Source organism: Phyllobates terribilis, unplaced genomic scaffold (genome assembly GCF_046119375.1).
Source record: "Phyllobates terribilis strain yellow unplaced genomic scaffold, ASM4611937v1 Scaffold_9__5_contigs__length_417890890, whole genome shotgun sequence".
Classification (NCBI taxonomy): domain Eukaryota; kingdom Metazoa; phylum Chordata; class Amphibia; order Anura; family Dendrobatidae; genus Phyllobates; species Phyllobates terribilis.
The window spans coordinates 51,849,207-51,872,459 of record NW_027362769.1 but is presented as its reverse complement, the minus strand read 5'-3'; the positions used below and the strand labels follow the sequence as shown (position 1 = coordinate 51,872,459).

The 23,253-nt window shown below is 45.1% G+C and overlaps 1 protein-coding gene across 6 annotated transcripts in view; it reads right to left on the bottom strand.

Moving 5' to 3' along the window:
• KIAA2012 (KIAA2012 ortholog) overlaps window positions 1-23,253 on the bottom strand; it is a 276,644-nt gene that overhangs the window by 139,201 nt on the left and 114,190 nt on the right. For all 6 annotated transcript variants that reach the window (XM_073646453.1, XM_073646458.1, XM_073646452.1 and 3 more), the window contains exon 11: window positions 22,799-22,936. In XM_073646453.1, coding sequence (XP_073502554.1) covers window positions 22,799-22,936 — 138 coding nt within the window. The remainder of the gene's footprint in view (window positions 1-22,798; window positions 22,937-23,253) is intronic.

The window sequence follows — 23,253 nt, the reverse complement described above, 5'->3', positions numbered from 1 at the left end:
CTGTGGCTCCGGCTGGGCCCAGCTCCAGGGCCAGGCCTGAAGGAGAGAAAAGGAGGAAGAAAGGCCCGGAGACATAAGACCAAGAGGGAACCCCGAGATCCCACGAGTGAACCAAAAGGGTGAAGGGTTGGCAGAAGAGGGCACCGGATCCCAAACTGACGGAGGCAAAACATCCTTAGTCAGGAACCGGAGGTCGTGGTCAAGTTTTGCCACGACCCTCACCACATTCACCAGGAAGGTACACCACGAGTAGGGTCAGGAAAGCCATAAAAGGTTTTACCATTGAGAGGCCCGAGGGAACCGGACAAAGGTGGATCCCTGGTGGGGACGGCCAGAGAGAGAGAGAGAGAGGGGAGCTCAGGACCACGCTCCGGAATTGCCTGGGGGTTAGCCGAGTCCCGCACCTGGTGGACGCAGCACGGCTCGGGTGGTCACTCCCGGCCGAAGTGACTGAAGTAACACCTGTGAGTAAAAACCCTGAAACTGCATTATACGTTTCTGACTCTCCTTGCTGCACCATCACTACCTCCATCATCCACATCTGCTGCCCTGAGGCCATACCCCTCCCGTTGGGGGTTATATCATCTACGCTGCACAATCATACCACCGGCCTCAGCGGTCTGCCCTGCAGCGGCAGCTCCTTCGCTGCATTCAACGGGTGGCGTAGTCGTACAACATCTACCGCTAATACATCGCCGCTCAGTTTGACTCCCTGGGCACGGACCGGGTCACCGCCACGAGACTACAACCCTCAACAGATCTGGCTCCGGGTAAGCTCCCGTGCGCGCGATGCCGCGCGACGAAGGCCCAGGGGCGCGTCACTTACACCGGCAGACCCTGGTAAATAATGGTCACCAAATGATCTGTAATAAATCGTTCAGTGCACATAGACTGTCATTGTTCTTGGCATACATAGGACAATTCACTACCGAGAACTATAATTTTTGGTGTAGCAAAAATATAATTTCACACAATCAATGAGCATTTTACTCATTCAACAATTGATTGGAGCCTGTTTACGCTGAAAAATTATCGTGAAACCTTGTTCATGATAACATTTCAGTGTGAGTGCACCTTAATTTTCCTATGTTTTTCTTGATGTTGGGGGAAAGTAAGATCAGATATGTTATATTTCAACATGTCCAATCCTTTGAACTACAAATAAGCTGCTTATCCCCCATTTACCATGGAGAACACATGCATGCTCAAGAATATAAGTGTAAGGAGAGTCTGAAACAAAAGCTATCAAAGGTACAACCCCTGGCAAAAATTATGGAATCACCGGGCTCGGAGGATGTTCATTCAGTTGTTTAATGTTGTTGAAAAAAAGCAGATCACAGACATGGCTGAAAACTTAAGTGATTTCAAATGGCAACTTTAGGGCTTTAAGAAACACTAAAAGAAATCAAGATTAAAAATGTGGTACTCAGTAAGGGTAATTTTTTTCAGACCAAGCAGAGGGAAAAAATTATGGAATCACTCAATTCTGAGGAAAAAATATGGAATCATGAAAAACAAACACACAAAAGAACACTCCAATACATCACTAGTATTTTGTTGCACCACCTCTGGCTTTAATAACTAGAGATGAGCGTTGTTCGACTCGAACTGTTCGCCAATCTCAAATTCGAGCTGTTTTGGGCGGTGTTCGAGCCGTTCGGCGAACACGAACGATTTGAGAAAAATTCGGCTGTTCGAGGTTATGTTCGATAACTGTTCGTGCACCAAAATCATAACTGGATTTTTTCTCAGTAATGATGAAAATTAATGTTAATACGCAGTTTGAGTGTACAGCGGGGTGGGGGGAGGGGCAGGGGATGGATCTCTGCAGGAATAATGAAGATCTCCATTTTTTTTTCTCTTTCCCGCATTTACAGTGAGGAGGTGCAATCTGTCAGCCTATCAGCAGCGCACACACGGAGCGAAGTGCTTTTTTTCACACAAGCAAGGGCATGTGTCATTGGCAGTGTATGTCACATGTCCTTGCCCTATAAGACCAAGCCATTTTCCCCGTCGCCACCATTTTCTCACTGCTGCAGCTGCGTGTTAGACGGCACCGCTGTTGCTGTGTGCGCTATACCTTGTTAATTTCAAGCCAATTTTCGCACAAATCTACAGATAGCTTGGGAGTAGGGAATAGTTGTGATTGCAGTCCTTTTAAGGACTAGGTTACAGCATTTCCTACGACTTTTATCAGGCAGGTCTGTGCTCTTAAATAGATAGATTGTGGGAGTAAAGACTAATTGTAATTGCAGTCCTTTTCAGGACTAGGTTACATCAGTTCCTATCAGTTTTTGCCAGGCAGGTCTGTGCCAGTGCTGTACAAGTTTTTTTCACAGCATTTGGCTGAATCTAGCAAAGCTAATCCTTTTTGGCCTATTGCAGAGTGTGTTAGTCAGTGGAGTAGCCTATCTGTGTTGCAAGATATACCACCTGTGTATAGAATACCAATTTTTTTACTGCACCTAGTGAAGTAAAATCTTTTGGGCATAGCATCATTCTATTAGTCCATCTATACTGACCTCCATCAGGTTTCAAATTGAATATAATTTTTTTCTGCATCTAGCTCTGAAAAAATATTTGGGCTTCTAGCAGTGTGTGGGACTTGTTCTATTAGTCCATCTATACTGACCTCCATCAGGTTGCAAACTGAATATAATTTTTTTCTGCATCTAGCTCTGAAAAAATATTTGGCTTTCTAGCAGTGTGTGGGACTTTCTCTATTAGTCCATCTATACTGACCTCCATCAGGTTGCAAATTAAAAATAATTTATATCTGCATCTAGCTCTGAAAAAATATTTGGGCTTCTAGCAGTGTGTGGGACTTTCTCTATTAGTCCATCTATACTGACCTCCATCAGGTTGCAAATGAAAAATAATTTTTTGTCTGCATCTAGCTCTGAAAAAATATTTGGCCTTCTAGCAGTCTGTGGGACTTTCTCTATTAGTCCATCTATACTGACCTCCATCAGGTTGCAAACTGAATATATTTTTTTTCTGCATCTACCTCTGAAAAAATATTGGGCTTCTAGCTGTGTGTGGGACTTGTTCTATTAATCCATCTATACAGACCTCCATCAGGTTGCAAACTGAATATAATTTTTTTCTGCATCTAGCTCTGAAAAAATATTTGGCCTTCTAGCAGTGTGTGGGACTTTCTCTATTAGTCCATCTATACTGACCTCCATCAGGTTGCAAATTAAAAATAATTTTTATCTGCATCTAGCTCTGAAAAAATATTTGGCCTTCTAGCAGTGTGTGGGACTTTCTCTATTAGTCCATCTATACTGACCTCCATCAGGTTGCGAACTGAATATATTTTTTTTCTGCATCTACCTCTGAAAAAATATTTGGGCTTCTAGCTGTGTGTGGGACTTGTTCTATTAGTCCATCTATACTGACCTCCATCAGGTTGCAAACTGAATATAATTTTTTTCTGCATCTAGCTCTGAAAAAATATTTGGCCTTCTAGCAGTGTGTGGGACTTTCTCTATTGGTCCATCTATACTGACCTCCATCAGGTTGCAAATTAAAAATAATTTTTATCGGCATCTAGCTCTGAAAAAATATTTGGCCTTCTAGGAGTGTGTGGGACTTTCTCTATTAGTCCATCTATACTGACCTCCATCAGGTTGCAAATTAAAAATAATTTTTTGTCTGCATCTAGCTCTGAAAAAATATTTGGCCTTCTAGTAGTGTGTGGGACTATCTCTATTAGTCCATCTATACTGACCTCCATTAGGTTGCAAATTAAAAATAATTTTTTGTCTGCATCTAGCTATGAAAAAATATTTGGCCTTCTAGCAGTGTGTGGGACTTTCTCTATTAGTCCATCTATACTGACCTCCATCAGGTTGCAAACTGAATATATTTTTTTTCTGCATTCTACCTCTGAAAAAATATTGGGCTTCTAGCTGTGTGTGGGACTTGTTCTATTAATCCATCTATACAGACCTCCATCAGGTTGCAAACTGAATATAATTTTTTTCTGCATCTACCTCTGAAAAAATATTTGGCCTTCTAGCAGTGTGTGGGACTTTCTCTATTAGTCCATCTATACTGACCTCCATCAGGTTGCAAATTAAAAATAATTTTTATCTGCATCTAGCTCTGAAAAAATATTTGGCCTTCTAGCAGTGTGTGGGACTTTCTCTATTAGTCCATCTATACTGACCTCCATCAGGTTGCAAACTGAATATATTTTTTTTCTGCATCTACCTCTGAAAAAATATTTGGGCTTCTAGCTGTGTGTGGGACTTGTTCTATTAGTCCATCTATACTGACCTCCATCAGGTTGCAAACTGAATATAATTTTTTTCTGCATCTAGCTCTGAAAAAATATTTGGCCTTCTAGCAGTGTGTGGGACTTTCTCTATTAGTCCATCTATACTGACCTCCATCAGGTTGCAAATTAAAAATAATTTTTATCGGCATCTAGCTCTGAAAAAATATTTGGCCTTCTAGCAGTGTGTGGGACATTCTCTATTAGTCCATCTATACTGACCTCCATCAGGTTGCAAATTAAAAATAATTTTTTGTCTGCATCTAGCTCTGAAAAAATATTTGGCCTTCTAGCAGTGTGTGGGACTTTCTCTATTAGTCCATCTATACTGACCTCCATTAGTTTGCAAATTAAAAATAATTTTTTGTCTGCATCTAGCTATGAAAAAATATTTGGCCTTCTAGCAGTGTGTGGGACTTTCTCTATTAGTCCATCTATACTGACCTCCATCAGGTTGCAAACTGAATATATTTTTTTTCTGCATCTACCTCTGAAAAAATATTGGGCTTCTAGCTGTGTGTGGGACTTGTTCTATTAATCCATCTATACAGACCTCCATCAGGTTGCAAACTGAATATAATTTTTTTCTGCATCTACCTCTGAAAAAATATTTGGGCTTCTAGCTGTGTGTGGGACTTGTTCTATTAGTCCATCTATACTGACCTCCATCAGGTTGCAAACTGAATATAATTTTTTTCTGCATCTAGCTCTGAAAAAATATTTGGCCTTCTAGCAGTGTGTGGGACTTTCTCTATTAGTCCATCTATACTGACCTCCATCAGGTTGCAAATTAAAAATAATTTATATCTGCATCTAGCTCTGAAAAAATATTTGGCCTTCTAGCAGTGTGTGGGACTTTCTCTATTAGTCCATCTATACTGACCTCCATCAGGTTGCAAATTAAAAATAATTTTTTGTCTGCATCTAGCTATGAAAAAATATTTGGCCTTCTAGCAGTGTGTGGGACTTTCTCTATTAGTCCATCTATACTGACCTCCATCAGGTTGCAAACTGAATATATTTTTTTTCTGCATCTACCTCTGAAAAAATATTGGGCTTCTAGCTGTGTGTGGGACTTGTTCTATTAATCCATCTATACAGACCTCCATCAGGTTGCAAACTGAATATAATTTTTTTCTGCATCTACCGCTGAAAAAATGTTTGGGCTTCTAGCTGTGTGTGGGACTTGTTCTATTAATCCATCTATACAGACCTCCATCAGGTTGCAAACTGAATATAATTTTTTTCTGCATCTACCTCTGAAAAAATATTTGGGCTTCTAGCTGTGTGTGGGACTTGTTCTATTAGTCCATCTATACTGACCTCCATCAGGTTGCAAACTGAATATAATTTTTTTCTGCATCTAGCTCTGAAAAAATATTTGGCCTTCTAGCAGTGTGTGGGACTTTCTCTATTAGTCCATCTATACTGACCTCCATCAGGTTGCAAATTAAAAATAATTTTTATCTGCATCTAGCTCTGAAAAAATATTTGGCCTTCTAGCAGTGTGTGGGACTTTCTCTATTAGTCCATCTATACTGACCTCCATCAGGTTGCAAATTAAAAATAATTTTTTGTCTGCATCTAGCTCTGAAAAAATATTTGGCCTTCTAGCAGTGTGTGGGACTTTCTCTATTAGTCCATCTATACTGACCTCCATCAGGTTGCAAACTGAATACAATTTTTTTCTGCATCTACCTCTGAAAAAATATTTGGGCTTCCAGCTGTGTGTGGGACTTGTTCTATTAGTCCATCTATACTGACCTCCATCAGGTTGCAAATTGAATATAATTTTTTTCTGCATCTAACCCAGCCAATAGTTTTGGCCTAATACCACAGTTTGGCCACTCAGCTCTGCTCGGTTCCCATCCATTGTTTTTTTGTGCAAACAACTCCAGAGTTGTGAATTAGTTAACCACCAAAATGAGAGGAAAAAGGCCTGCTGCTGGTGGAAAGGGGAATAGGCATGTTGGGAAGGGGAAAAAAGGTTGTGTCCGTGGGGTAGGTGTTAAAGCAACAGTAACATCTGCAGAAGAAAGACCATCTTCCAGCCAAACTAAAATGTCTACTTCTTTTAGCGGACAATGTGATAAGATCCCTTTCTTACGGCCACGCCAATCGCTACAAATTCCAGATGAGGCACAAAAACAGCAGGTGCTTCAACGGATATCAAGTGCTCCTTTAAGTGGGCTCTCCTCCACATCAACTTCAACATCACAAATACTCCAGTCCTCAAAGGTGTCACCCCAATCGCACTTGCTTCCTCACAGCTCCCAAATCTCCAGCTGCCCGTCTGAGTATGAGGTAGAACAGATGGTTGAGTCTGCAGAGCTGTTTACTCATACTATAGCCTGGGAATCAGAGGTCGACTCCAGCGCTTCTGTGAATCCAGACGAGGAAATTATCTGCACTGATGCCCAGAATCTTTATGAGTCGGATCCAGGACCAGACGCAGAAGGTTCTGACCATAATGTAGACCCTCATTCCCAAACTGTAACTCCTGTTGGTGGAGACAATGAGGAAGACGATGATGAGACTCAAATACCTGATTGGAGCGACAACTTTAGTTTTTTGTCAGGGCAGGAACAGGTTGGCTCTGAGGACGACGGGTGTGATAACGCACAGGGTGATGATGATGAGGTTGGAGATCCCACTTACTGTCAACCCACAGTCAGCCAAGAGATGAGGTCAGCAGACGAGGTGGAGGAAGATGCTAGTGACGACGAGGTCAGGTTGCGCCTTCCTGGACAGAGACGTAGTACTGGAAGCACGTCAACAACTGCATGGGTGCTAAGCCTTGCATAGCCTGGGCATTTTTTCAGATCGATAAAGATGACCCAACTCGTGTTATCTGTAACATTTGTCAGCAAAAGCTAAGTAGAGGCCAAAATATACATAGTTTGAGTACTTCATGCATGAACCGGCACATGGACATGAAGCATAAGTTGCAGTGGGAAGCTCAGTGTGCTACAATGCGGCCTAGCCGGCCGGGCCAACCACCGTCTGCCATATCTTGTGCATCCGCGGCCTCTTCATCCTCTGTGACTGGGGGGACAGCAGTCACACCTGTTTTGGGGCGCAGACCTGCCACCTCTTTACCCGCAACAGCCAGCGTGATTGGCAGGTCATCATTTTCTTTGGAGGTGGTAACACCAGCTGGTGTTGAGCGCTGTCCGACATCGATAGCACCACCTTTGGATCAAGGCAACCTAACATGTCCGCCTGCATCTTCCTCACAGACCGGCAGTTTGCCGGGGACACCCTTATCAACCCCGTCTAAGCACAATAGCCAGCCCTCGGTACCTCAGATGTGGACAAGTAAAAGACCATTTCCTCCTAGCCATGAGAAAGCTAAGAGGTTGAATTTCACCATCTGCAAGCTCTTGGCTACAGAAATGCTGCCTTTCCGCCTGGTGGACACAGAGGATTTTCGAGACCTTATGTCCGTCGCAGTGCCCCAGTACCAGATGCCCAGTCGGCACTACTTCTCAAAGAAAGGTGTGCCTGCGCTCCACCAGCATGTCGCACACAACATCACCGCTTCTTTGAGAAACTCTGTGTGTGACAGGGTGCATTTCACCACAGACACTTGGACGAGTAGGCATGGACAGGGGCGTTACATGTCGCTGACTGGGCACTGGGTAACTATGGTGACAGCAGGACAAGGGGCTGCTGTCCAAGTCTTGCCGTCCCCACGAGTTGTGCGTCAATCCTCTTTATGTCAAAGTTCCTCCACTGCTTCTGCCTCCTCAACCTCCTCTCGGTCTTCCACCTGCACCCAAAGCCTGTCTGGTCATGCCACAAGCTTTCTAACTGCGCAGAAGGGATCCTGCACACCTCCTTACTATGCTGGCAGTAGGGCTCAACGTCATCAGGCGGTTTTTACTTTGAAATGTCTGGGAAATGTGAGTCACACAGCTGAGGAGTTGTGGTCGGCTCTGGAGAACCAATTTCATGAATGGTTGTCTCCACTGGACCTGAAACCAGGGAAGGCCGTGTGCGACAATGCTGCAAACCTGGGTGCGGCCCTTCGCCGGGGCAATGTCACACACGTGCCTTGTATGGCTCACGTGTTGAACCTGGTTGTCCAGCAATTTTTAGCCCACTATCCCAGACTAGATGGCCTTCTGCAGAGGGCACGGTCGCTGTGTGCTCACTTCCGCCGTTCGCATCCCGCAGCTCAGCGACTTACATCTCTACAGAAGTCGTTGGGCCTGCCACTTCACCGGCTAAAATGCGATGTGCCTACCCGGTGGAATTCAACTCTGCACATGTTGCAGCGACTGTGGCAGCACCGACAAGCCCTGGTGCAATGCGTTCTGACGTATAGCCTGGGCCAACGAGATCCAGAGGTGGGGCAAATCACGCTGGAGGAGTGGTCTCAGATCAGGGACCTATGCACCCTTCTGCACAGTTTTGAAATGGCGACGAAGATGTTTAGTGCTGACGATGCTATTATCAGCATGACTATTCCGGTGATTTACATGCTGGAGCACATGTTAAACAGAATTCGGAGTCAGGTGGTGGCACAAGAGGAGGTGGAGGAAGTAGAGGAGGAGGAGTTGTATGCGGAAGGGCTAACATCTGCAAGGTCCAGACGGTCTGCAGCACCAAGGCGGCAGGCATGTGAGGGTGGGGGAGATGGTTTTACCAGGGCGCATGGTAGCAGCCAAACTAGTGAGGAAGGTGCAGGAGCCCAGGAAGAAGTGGAGGACGAACTGATGGAAGACTCATCAGATGAGAGAGACCTTGATCACATTTCTGTTGTGCGAGGTTGGGGGGAGAGGACAGAGGAAGGAAGCATGATTGTTACCTCGCCACCAACACAACAGGGACTTGGTGCTCCTGGATGCGCAACACACATGAGTGCCTTCTTGCTGCACTACCTGCAACATGACCCTCGAATTGTGAGAATTAGAAATAATCCTGACTACTGGGTTGCCACACTGTTAGATTCCCGGTACAAAAGTAAATTTGCAGAAATTATTCCTGCCATAGAAAGGGATGCACGCATGCAGGAGTATCAGCAGAGACTGTTGCAGAATCTTACATGTGCTTTTCCACAAAACACCAGTGGTGCACGTAGTGAATCTCACAGTTCCAACTTGCCAACCGTGGGACCGTCAAGTGTTCAGCACTCAAACCGTAACAGAACCACAGTATCTGCTGGTAACATCAATTTTGCGGAATCATTTCACCACTTTTTTAGCCCATCCTTTGCAAGGCCACAGGAGACAAGAAGTCTGACACATAGTCAACGCCTAGAGACGATGGTACAGGAGTATCTCCAAGTAAACATTGAAGCCATGACTGTGTCACTGGACCCTTGCTCTTTTTGGGCTTCCAATCTGGATAAATGGCCGGAGCTAGCCACTTACGCCTTGGAGATCTTGTCATGCCCCGCAGCCAGCGTTCTGTCTGAACGTGTGTTCAGCGCTGCTGGTGGTGTGCTGACAGATAAGCGCACGCGGCTCTCCACTGATAATGTAGACAGACTCACGTTCATAAAGATGAACAAATCATGGATCCGAAACGACTTTTCTACCCCTGTGTCATCCTGGGGAGAGTAAAAGCTTGATGATTGGTTAAAATCACCCTACCAACCGTTTTAAGCTTTCAAATTACTAATCATGTTTATCTGTATCTTGGCTGGAAAATAATTTGGGCTTTGTAGCAGTGTGCAGCACTGATTCTATTAGGCCATCTATAATAAGCTCCACCAGATTTAAAATTACTAATCATGTTTATCTGTATCTTGACTGGAAAATAATTTGGGCTTTGTAGCAGTGTGCAGCACTGATCCTATTAGGCCATCTATACTAAGCTCCACCAGATTTAAAATTAATAATAATTTTTAGCTGCATCTAGCCCGGAAAATAATTTTGGGGCTCCGAGATGCGCAAGACACATAAGTGCCTTCTTGCTGCACTACCTGCAACATGACCCTCATATTGTCAGAATTCGAAGTAATCATGACTACTGGGTTGCCACACTCTTAGATCCCCCAAACTTTTCGATCAGCCTTTTCATTTTAATAAAGACCAAAAAAATGGTCATTTTTGAAATTATAAGCATTAGCAGGTTATTAGAAACTGAAATCAAACAGTTTTCAACTCAAAACTTTATTCTAGGTGATGTTACATTTTCACATAGGACCCCTTGTTCGAAAGGAGCTTCTGAACTCTCTCGTCCATTGAATTTGTCAGGTTTTGGATGGTTTCTGCTTCAATTGTTTTGCATGAGGACAGAATACCCTCCCAGAGCTGTTGCTTAGATGTGAACTGCCTCCCGCCATCATAGACACTCCTTTTGATGATGCTCCAGAGGTTCTGAATGGGGTAGAGGTCAGGGGAGCATGGGGGTCACACCATAAGTTTGTCCCCTTTTATGCCCATATCAGCCAGAGATGCAGATGTTTTATGTGCAGCATGAGATGGTGCATTATCATGCAAAAAAATGATCTTGCTGTGAAATACACGGTTCTTCTTCTTGAACCATGGCAGGAAGTGCTGTTTGAGAAAATCCACATACATTATGGAGTTCATCTTTAGCGCCTTCAGGGATCCTAAAGGGGCCGACAATCTCTCTCCCCATGATTCCAGCCCAAAACATTACTCCACCTCCTCCTTGTTGGCGCTGTAGCCGTGTTTGCGTGGGGTGTCCATCAACCAGCCATCCTCCACTCCATCCATCTGGACCATCGAGCGCTGCACGGCACTCATCCGTGAACAAAACAGTTTTGAAATCAGTCTTCATGTAATGTTTGGCCCACTGGAGCCGTTTCTGCTTGTGTGAAGTGGATAGAGGAGGTCGACAGGATGGCGTATGCACAGCTGCAAACCTCTGAAGGATCCTGCATCTTGTTGTTCGGGGGACGTTGGAGGCACCAGCAGCTTCAAAAACTTGTCTGCTGCTATGACAAGGCTTTTTTGCCGCTGCTCTTTTAACCTGACGTAATTGCCTGTAGGAAAGAGTCCTCAATTTGCCCTTATCAGCACGCACACGTGTGTACTGTGAATCAGCTACATACTTCTTGATTGCCAAGACACTTCATCCTGATCATCGCACAATGTTGATTGTAGTCATGCCTTGACCTAAACACTCCACAATTTGTTGCTTCTCAGCAGCCGACACATCCTTTTTCTTTCCCATTTTGGCAGAAAATGTAGGCTGCTTAATAATGTGAGACAGCCTTCTTAAGTAGTCTTGCCTTTCATTGGACACACCTGCCAAACTAATTAGCACAGGTGTCTGCAATTGCTTACAGTGATATAAAGAGCCCTGACACACATCACCATCAATGAGTTTAACTGACAAACAAACAAATTCTTCCCTTATCACTCCTAAACACTTTTTACATAATAATTTGGAACACAGTGTACATGTGCTTTTCCACAAAACACCAGTGGTTCACGTAGTGAATCTTACAGTTCTAACTTGCCAACCGTGGTCTGTATGGAGTTGTTCAATAAAGGGCCCAAAATTAAGATAACATAGATGGGAGAGGTCTCTATGAATAAGAATTCCTAAGTATTTGATACCCTGTGAGGGCCAGGCAAAGGGAAAGTTGGACTGGATGGAATCCTATATGGATTTGGGGAGGGAGACATCGAGGGCCTCAGACTTCGCTGCATTGATTTTAAAATTTGACCATGTAACAAAGTGATCTATTTCAGCCATAACAGCATGGATGGATATATGTGATTGAGTGATATATACTAGGACATCATCAGCAAATAGAGAGCACTTGTACTCGGTGCCTCCCACCTCAATCCACCTAATATTGGGGTTATGGCGAATTGATGAGAGCAGGTGCTCCGTCACTAGGATGTATAAGAGAGGGGACAGAGGACATCCCTGCCTTGTCCCATTGGTGATTGTGAAAGGTGATGAAAATGTTCTGATGCACCCCCTGGGCCTTGGGACACCCGGAGCCGGACCCTTTTTGGTGGATGCTGGTGGTTGTAGTCTTCGAGCGGCGACCCGGTTCCGTGGCTCAGGGTGGTCAAACCAGTGGCGGAACTATTTATGTGGTTTTGATGTTTAAATGTCCGACTACGCCACCCGTGGATTGCGGTCAGAGTGAACCGCCGCTGCAGGGCAGACCGCTGAGGCTGGTGTTGTGGGTGCAGCAGAGCGTAGCATAACTCCCCACGGGAGGAGTATAGCCTCAGGGCAGTGTATGCGGAGGATGGGGGTGATGGTGCAGGGCAACAGCTGTAACGACACGGAGTCAGTGATGCAGTCCAGGGCCTTTACTCACAGTTCTTATTATCCAGACCACGTCTGCAGGTAACGGCTGCCCACGTCGTACTGTGCTCACCAGGTGAGGGGCTCAGACAACTCCCAGATAACTTTGGAGCGCTTCACAGGACCCCCTTTGTGTGTCCTTTGTCTGGCTTTTCTTACCAACCCTTCTGTCCGGCTGCCTCGGGCCTCCTCTTGGTAAACTTGGCGCCAGTTTCCCTGACCCTATGTGGTGCCTTCCTAGCGGGTGTAGCGAGGGGCTGCGCCACATAAAATGTCACAGCCTCCGGTTTCTAGCTGAGGGTCGTTTCCTGCCTCCACTAGTTTCGGGGACCAGTCTCCCCCTTTGGCCTGACCCCTCCATGCAGGTGGATTCGGGCGTGCGGTGGCGACTCGCCCATCCGCACCCCTGGGATCCCTTCATTCCTCGTTCCTGGAGCCTTCTCCGCTCCTCTTCCTTCCTTCTCCCTCTTCCAGGCCTGGGCCTCTGTTACTAGGCCCGCCTCCGGAGCAGAGCTCATGCAGAGCCCCTGCTCCCTGCCACTTCTGCTCAGACTTCTCTGCACTGAACTAAGATGGTGCCCACCTTTTATACTCCCTTCTCAATGCACCCAGGAACTGCTTCCTCCCTGCTCCTGCACTACAGGGTTCCCCTTCCTCAGTGTTCCCTCCCCCCACTCCAGCCAGGGACAGGGACTGTCGTGCCCATCTCAGAGGCATATTGGTCGCCCTGCCCCACGGCAATGTGGTGTAATGCATGCAGGTGTCGGGTCCTGATCCACACTCCATCCTTACCTGAGAGTGAGATATCACACCTCTGGGTGAGGTGCAATACCTCTGTAGCAACCGAGCCCTCAGGGTGCTACAGTTCCATTTATCTTCAGTCTAGGTGACGTATTGTGATACAGGGCCGTGATTTTGGCAATAAAAGGGTCCCCTAGACCCCTACCCCAAGCTTTTTAAGTGAATCATATATGGCGTGCCAGGAGACTCTATGGAATGCTTTCTCAGCATCCAACGAGAGTATCTAATTACAAATTTTTAACTGCATCTAGCCCAGGAAATACTTTGTGCCTAGTAGCAGTGTCTGCTAGTCAGCGGATTATCCCGGCTGTTAAGCAAGCTATACCACCTGTAGTTTGGACACTTAATTTTTTCAAAGGAAATGCTTCGGGACCACGGGATACTCAGTGAAGAGCATCAGGAGGCACCCCAAGGCATAGGGGCTGGGACTGGCAGTAGGATGCCTTGCAGTGGACAGCCGAGCTCGATCCTTATAAAAGCTTTTTAACTGCAGCAGCTTTAGTGGACGCTACTGGAGCTGGAATTACGCGGCTGCTGGCATGAGACTTGCCCTCCAATAGATCCTTGTAAATGGATTTAAAGTGTATTCATTCAAATTAGAGAGACAATTTAAATTAAAAAGCTTAGAGCTGCCTCCACCACAGGGGGGCTCGCTCGACCCACCAGCGGACAGGCACCAGTATTGGGAGAGGGGGGCTGGCCGTCAGGGTTCACCGCGGCTCTGACACAAACCCGGCGACACGGAGGTGGCACGGGCAGGAGCGGACTGAACGTGTCGGCTTCTCACTTTTTGGATTTTAGAAGGGCATGACATGCCTATATCTGTGTCTCCCCCTCATTTTACTCCTCCACCTCTTTTCTTTTCGCATGACTATATGTACTTGTCACTTTTCCATGTGTTAGTTGTGTCTTCTGAGCAGTTTGTCAGCTTTTGGACACCTTTGAAGGTGTTTTCTATGTGTTTCTATGTGTTTTTGTTTGCCTGCCATTGGTTTTAACGGTGTTCGAAGGTGTTCGACGAACAGTTCGGCGAACACACGGGTGTTCGACGAACCGAACCGAACTCGAACACTACGGGGGTGGCTCAACACTATGAATAACAGCTTGCAGTCTCTGAGGCATGGACTTAATGAGTGACAAAGAGTACTCTTCATCAGTCTGGCTCCAACTTTTTCTGATTGCTGTTGCCAGATCAGCTTTGCAGGTTGGAGCCTTGTCATGGACCATTTTCTTCAACTTCCACCAAAGATTTTCAATTGGATTGAGATCTGGAGTATTTGCAGGCCATGACATTGACCTTATGTGTCTTCTTTCAAGGAATGTTTTCACAGTTTTTGCTCTATGGCAGGATGCATTATCATCTTGAAAAATGATATCATCATTCCCAAACATCCGTTCAATTGATGGGATAAGAAAACTGTCCAAAATATCAATGTAAACTTGGGCATTTATTGAAGATGTAATGACAGCCATCTCCCCAGTGCCTTTACCTGACATGCAGCCCCATATCATCAATGACTGTGGAAATTTGCATGTTCTCTTCATGCAGTCATCTTTATAAATCTCACTGGAACGGCACCAAACAAAAGTTCCAGCATCATCACCTTGCTCAATGCAGATTCGCGATTTATCACTGAATATGACTTTCATCCAGTCATCTACAGTCCATGATTGCTTTTCCTTAGCCCATTGTAACCTTGTTTTTTTCTGTTTAGGTGTTAATGATGGCTTATGTTTAGCTTTTCTGTATGCAAATCCCATTTCCTTTAGGCGGTTTCTTACAGTTCGGTCACAGACATTGACTCCAGTTTCCTCCGATTCGTTCCTCATTTGTTTTGTTGTGCATTTCCTGTTTTGGAGACATATTGCTTTAAGTTTCCGGTCTTGACGCTTTGATGTCTTCCTTGGTCTACCAGTATGTTTGCCTTCAACAACCTTCCCATGTTGTTTGTATTTGGTCCAGATTTTAGACACAGCTGACTGTGAAGAACCAACATCTTTTGCAACATTGCGTGATTATTTACCTTATTTTAAGAGTTTGATAATCCTCTCCTTTGTTTCAATTGACATCTCTCGTATTGGAGCCATGATTCATGTCAGTCCACTTGGTGCAACAGCTCTCCAAGGTGTGATCACTCCTTTTTAGATGCAGACTAACGAGCAGATCTAATTTGATGCAGGTGTTAGTTTTAGAAATGAAAATTTACAGGGTGATTCCATAATTTTTTCCTCAGAATTGAGTGATTCCATAATTTTTTCCCTCTGCTTGGTCTGAAAAAAATTACCCTTACTGAGTACCACATTTTTAATCTTAATTTCTTTTAGTGTTTTTTTAAAGCCCTAAAGTTGCCATTTGAAATCACTTTAGTTTTGTGCCATGTCTGTGATCTGCTTTTTTTCAACAACATTAAACAACTGAATGAACATCCTCCGAGCCCGGTGATTCCATAATTTTTGCCAGGGGTTGTATATGGCCACCTGTATAAAGTAATGTTTAAGGTGTTCTTATGACTACATCACAATTCTATTAATGGGAACATTGCTTCATGGAATTAATTAAAGAGTTAAATGAAGAAGGTTCCTTGTGCAGGACCCTCATCTGTTATTAGTCCGAAAAGCAGCAAAAAACAACTTTTGTTCCACAGGACCTAACATGTCTGTATATTACAGCCTATTGCATGGTGTAGTTCTCCGCGTCTCCTGCGGTGGCGCTGTAGGGCAATTAAACATTTACTTGATCACAGATAACTGTCTAAGGCTGTGTGCCCACGTAGCGTTTTTCAAGCGTATATGCTGCGGAATTTCCGCAGCGTAAACGCTTGAAAAACGCATGTAGATCCGCACCCCATGGTCCCCAATGGCATTCCGCAATGTCAATGCCCATGCTGCGGATTTTTCCGCAGCGTATATGCTGCAGTCAAAAATCCGCAGCATGTTCATTAATTTTGCGGAAGCGCAGCGGAATCAATGTGCGGATGGTACCCAAGTCTGGAGGAGAGGAGACTCTCCTCCAGACTTGGGTACCAAAGAACCTGTAAAAAAAAGAATAAAATAAAGTTTATACTTATCTTCTGATGTTTTCCCTCCGTCGCGCTGTTGTCTGAAGGACCTGCCACGTCATTGAGTCATGTGACCCACCACATGACTCAATGACGTCACCGCAGGTCCTGCACACAACAGCGTGAGCCGCTCAAGCCTCCGGACGGGGCAGAGAATGCATCAGAAGGTGAGTATAAAGTTTATTTTTTTATTTTTTACCATTCTGAACAAGTTGTCAAGCACTTTTCCAAGTGATGCTTGGAGAAGTGCTTGATAACCCGCATGCGGAAATGCATGCAAAGACGCCTCACAAACGCTTCTACCTGGCGGGAAAACTGCATGTAATATCCGCATGCGATTTTCCCGCCAGGGAGAAGTGTAAAAAATATGCTTCAGGTCCGCAACGTGGGCACATAGTCTAAGACTACGTCGTGACACCTTGTGATCTGTTTTTTTCTATCAGGGAAACCTAACAAAATAGTATTGTCCATTGTGGAAAATCCCTTTGATTAAATATTCTTATTTGCATTTTAAACAGTTCCAATAAATGCTACATTTTAAAGTTTGTAAAATATAAAGAGTAATATCCCAATTCATCAAGACCAGTGGTTTTCTCACCGGTCTTCATGAGGAGACGTGTAGGAATCAAACGCTCCAGAATCATTAAGCTTCTTCAATGGGGTAACCGGTCTAAAATGAAAGTCAGCAGTCACACTGTGTGACTGCAGACTTGTGAATACTCCCAGTGCACGCGACGAGTGAATCCTCCCAGCGCACGCGACGAGTGAATCCTCCCAGCGCATGCGACGAGTGAATCCTCCCAGCGCATGCGACGAGTGAATCCTCCCAGCGCATGCGACGAGTGAATCCTCCCAGTGGACGCGACGAGTGAATCCTCACAGAGCACGCGCCGAGTGAATACTCCCAGCGCACGCGACGAGTGAATCCTACCAGCGCACGCGACGAGTGAATCCTCCCAGCTCACGCGACGAGTGAATCCTCACAGCGCACGCGACGAGTGAATCCTCCCAGCGCACGCGACGAGTGAATCCTCCCAGCTCACGCGACCAGTGAATCCTCCCAGCTCACGCGACGAGTGAATCCTCACAGCGCACGTGACGAGTGAATCCTCTCAGCTCACGCGACGAGTGAATCCTCCCAGCTCACGCGACGAGTGAATCCTCACAGCGCACGCGACGAGTGAATCCTCCCAGCGCACGCGACGAGTGAATCCTCATAGCGCATGCGACGAGTGAATCCTCATAGCGCACGCGACGAGTGAATCCTCCCAGCTCACGCGACGAGTGAATCCTCCCAGCTCACGCGACGAGTGAATCCTCACAGCGCACGCGACGAGTGAATCCTCCCAGCGCACGCGACGAGTGAATCCTCATAGCGCACGCGACGAGTGAATCCTCCCAGCGCACGCGACGAATGAATCCTCCCAGCGCACGCGACGAGTGAATCCTCCCAGCTCACGCGACGAGTGAATCCTCCCAGCGCACGCGACGAGTGAATCCTCCCAGCGCACGCGACGAGTGAATCCTCCCAGCGCACGCGACGAGTGAATCCTCCCAGCGCACGCGACGAATAAATCCTCCCAGCGCACACGACGAGTGAATCCTCCCAGCGCACGCGACGAGTGAATCCTCCCAGCGCACGCGACGAGTGAATCCTCCCAGCGCACGCGACGAATAAATCCTCCCAGCGCACACGACGAGTGAATCCTCCCAGCGCACGCGACGAATAAATCCTCCCAGCGCACGCGACGAGTGAATCCTCCCAGCGCACGCGACGAGTGAATCCTCCCAGCGCACGCGACGAGTGAATCCTCCCAGCGCACGCGACGAGTGAATCCTCCCAGCGCACGCGACGAGTGAATCCTCCCAGCGCACGCGACGAGTGAATCCTCCCAGCGCACGCGACGAGTGAATCCTCCCAGCGCACGCGACGAATAAATCCTCCCAGCGCACGCGACGAGTGAATCCTCCCAGCGCACGCGACGAGTGAATCCTCCCAGCGCACGCGACGAGTGAATCCTCCCAGCGCACGCGACGAGTGAATCCTCCCAGCGCACGCGACGAGTGAATCCTCCCAGCGCACGCGACGAATAAATCCTCCCAGCGCACACGACGAGTGAATCCTCCCAGCGCACGCGACGAGTGAATCCTCCCAGCGCACGCGACGAGTGAATCCTCCCAGCGCACGCGACGAATAAATCCTCCCAGCGCACACGACGAGTGAATCCTCCCAGCGCACGCGACGAATAAATCCTCCCAGCGCACGCGACGAGTGAATCCTCCCAGCGCACGCGACGAGTGAATCCTCCCAGCGCACGCGACGAGTGAATCCTCCCAGCGCACGCGACGAGTGAATCCTCCCTGCGCACGCGACGAGTGAATCCTCCCAGCGCACGCGACGAGTGAATCCTCACAGTGCACGCGACGAGTGAATCCTCCCAGCGCACGCGACGAGTGAATCCTCCCAGCGCACGCGACGAGTGAATCCTCCCAGCGCACGCGACGAGTGAATCCTCCCAGCGCACGCGACGAGTGAATCCTCCCTGCGCACGCGACGAGTGAATCCTCCCAGCGCACGCGACGAGTGAATCCTCACAGTGCACGCGACGAGTGAATCCTCCCAGCGCACGCGACGAGTGAATCCTCCCAGCGCACGCGACGAGTGAATCCTCACAGTGCATGCGACGAGTGAATCCTCCCAGCGCACGCGACGAGTCGCCGTTGTCGGCCCGAGGAACAGCGGTCAAGTATGCAATATGTCTACTCCTGGGAAAAACCCGTCAACTGGTATGTAAATGCCGAAAGTTGCAAAATTTTTGAACAACTCCAGAATTCTGGCGAAATTGCTTTGATGAATTGGGACCTAAGTTTTTCATCTAATGGTCAATATTAAATCAGGCCATTATTATTTTGTTGTTGTTGAGCATGTTGCAGCACGTGCATACATTTTTCATTTGATCCTGCTCTTTCATTTCCCATACAGTTATATATGCAGGTGCAAGAAATAAGACTATGAGCTCCGATAGAGTAGAGTTATGAAAAACCTCCCTGTGGATGGTCTGCCTAGTCCGACATTTCTGATGTGGAAATTTTAGTGTGTTTTATCACACCTTATGTGAGAACACCCTCTCATTACCATATAACTATTACGAGAATGGCCTGTTATGTCAAAAATATTCCAATCATCTGCAGTTTACTAGAATGAAGGTCCTTAGCAGCTCGAACTATGTACAAGAAGATAATATATATATATATATATATATATATATATATATATATATATATTCATGAAAAAAAATTAAACTACATTTATGTACAGGACATTGGTAGCCTTGGCCTCTCCCTAATTTAGATGTGTGGTAATTACGGCTGTGTTTACTAGCAGAGTAATGTTAAGTGGTGAGCCTATAAAAGATAAGTGTCTGCAGCAAATCCCACAATTAGAATCCTTTTGTTAACAACATCATCAAGTAGGAAAAAAGGCATCTTACATCCAAAGAGACAAAAACACATAGAATAAAGAAATAGATCTGAAAAAAGGACAATTCTTTAATATTAACAGAGTGCCTTGGATATTTTTCTTTTCACTTTTTTTCTGGACATCTGTCTGACATTCACCCAGTCTTGTATTCTTTGCTCTCTGCTGGGACCTTTGTCAGCGAGGTTTGTTTTTCTTCCTGACAATCACAGTGTGATGGAGTCAGGTCGGCAAGTGTGGACTATTGATTTAGTCTGGAGTCGATGAGTAGAAGGGGCAAAACCAGGGGGTGGACGGCAATGTAAAAGCCTGAAGGGGGAAGGAGGGGGCCGTCGCTCCAGTCTGTTTCACCGCTGAAAATATAAGAGGAGTTTTAAACTGTTCTCTCCCCTGTGGCTCAGTAATCACTAATAAGAACCCCCAGCGACCCATCAATGTCTAATGAACTTCACTTTCCGACCTTTTTTTCTAACTGACCATAAATCAGTAATGAAGCCTTGCCTAATAATAATATTTCAGTTTTCAGTCGGCTGCCTGTATAGTCCTTTATCCCAACACTACCTAATGCTGCATATTAAGGTTATTTATGCCCTGTGGTTGAGACGTTTCCTAGTGTGTGCAAAATGGTTGCTGTCATACTTAAAATTTTATAGACTGAAGGAAATTCATCTTGCTAAGATAAGCAATTATGGCTATAAATGTAGCATGCAATACAGGGTTAAACTGGTAAGAATACTACTGCTTCAGGATAGGCCATGGCGGCCCACCAGAGTCGTTCTATAAATGGAACACACATGTTTTTACATCTGTACTTCTCAGCAGCCCCCCAAAACACCCTCCCTCCTATTAACCCGTCTTTCTTCATAAGCAAAACAGAGATTAGAAACCGAAGTTTAAAAGAATAGGCCGTATAAACACAAATATTCAATACATATCATACACAAAAATTGAAAACCACTTAGGTGCCTAAGGATGAGTGCACAATATAGTCCAAAAACGGCTGTACTCCAGCAGATCCAGAGAAAAAAAGTGTGGATATTTATTTAGAATAAAACATGCAACGTTTTAACTTGAAAAAGGCTCATTATGTAATTATTTTCTATGGGTTAATTAAATATTCACACTTTTTTTGTTACTGAAACTGCTACTCTGGACTTTTTGGGACAAGTTAGACAAAAATCACTGATCAGAGTAGATTAAATTGTTAAAAATATTCTTTATTGGGTATTCTTAAAATCCACAACTACAATTCCCCCGTGCTTAGTGGTGGTCTACCTGGCAATTATATCCGTAACATAATGTCCAATTGTCCTCTATCCAATACTGAGGACTATACCTGCCAGGTATTAAGATGAGATAAGGACTATGGCCAAAGTACGTTTGGGGGATATTGTACACTGCAGCCTCACAATACAGCACCTAGATTATAGTTAAGTTATTCCTAAACATTAGGGCTAGGTTTCTTATCCCTTATTAGGTAGTTTTCAATCCTTATACTATCTGGTGATGTTTACTTGTATATTGACACGTTTAGTTGTCTTTAGATTGGAGCATTGGAATAGGAATGGTATGTACATGGGGCAGGATCATATGATTTATATATATTTATTCTTATGAAGGGTCATATTCCTGATAGGAGATAGTTATTTCACCCCTGGTATTGAGAGATATCCTGGGCGCTGGATTGGTATGAAGCAAGATTTGGCCCATGTAGTTTTATAATAGCTTTAATAAATGTTTATGGATTTTACCACATAGGCATCTTTCTGATAGAAGATGGGACTGAACCTTGCTGTGCATTCTGGCCATACTGGGTGAGCTGACAATTCCTTTTCTTTAATGCCAGGAAATTGTTACCTGCCTGGCTGCATAGTGACAACTGGGTTGAGGAGGGGTGGTATAGTGTAATTTTGCTGCTAATGATGTCTGAACGGTTTTATATTAAGTTTATGGTGCTGATTAATAATATGACTTTGGTTTTGCCAGTTTGGATCTAGTTTCTGAGATATTTAATAGTTAATTAATTAGAGTAGAATTTTGGCTTCAAGAAGTCGCTTTTATAGCACTTTAAGCCTACACACTGAAATACAAAATAATTATATGGGATATTTCATTACCTAAGACACTATTCAAAAGACCAAAAGCCATTGCATTTGTTATCACACACAAGTTGCATTGGGGAATTCCATTATTTTCATGGATGAATTATCTAAAAAACTAGTACCAATTCAGCAAAAGTAATGGGATTTTTTAACTCAGCACCCTCAAAATACCTTAAATCCATTCAAAAAACCTTGGCACCTGAAAAAAATTTTTTTTTATAGACCTGTGTAATGCTTTGGGATGGTTTTTAACCCTCCGTCAGGGGCAACTGATCTGACAGGCGCAGCTCACTTAGTTTCATTTCTCTATTTTCAGTGTTTTGTCTGGGAAACACCTTCCTCCCAGTACCTTCCTAACTTTCAAGGCTGTGTGAAACCCGAGAAGCCATTTATTACATTCCTATTAAGGTAACTGATCACTTTTAGAGCATTGAAATTTCTAAAAAAGGAAAATATAGCCAATTTTCTAGCCTGTGCCTGACAGGCGCAATGCCCCTAAACTCGTTATGAAACATATTGCCCCTGACGGAGGGTTAAGGGATTTACCTAGACACCTTAGTTCTAGGAAATCGTAATGCTCTAGCATACAAAGACATTTTGGACAACTGTATGCATCCATCTTTGTGGGAACAGTTTGGGGAAGGCTCTTCTCTGTTCCAGCTTGACAGCGCACAGTGCACAAAGCAAGGTTCATAAAGTCATGGTTGGGTGAGTTTGGTGTGACCTCGTCTGGCCCTCACACAGCCCTGATCATTGGTGCGAACTAGAACAGACCGTTGCAAAAATATTTTGTCCACAACCATTCACATTCTACAATGAACGTTACCTTCCTCTTCTTCCTCAGGGATGAAATCAAAACGAATGGAAATGTCCGTATCCTGTGTTGCTCCCATAAGAGAGAGGCATACAATCTCCCCATCAGGGCCCATTATAAGGCTCCCTACAGAACTGCCTTTACAGCACTCTTTAAAAAAAAAAAAAAACAGACATAGATGAAGCTAATTTATGTTAAGTTATATGGAGAAAGAAAAAAGTTGTCAATGTTAACATATACTATATTTATCCAACAGCTGCAACAATAATTGCGCAAAATAGAAAATAAAACAGCATGTGCAACCAATATATCAGAAAATATTTTTACAATACCATTATAAATCAACTAAAACAGTAAATTTTGTCATCTAAGGGAAAGAGAATGGTCCTAATTTCCCATTCTTCCTTGCAAGACTTTAGTAAAGAGGAGATTTTATGGAAAGTTGAAGCATGCAAGCTGCAGCTCCA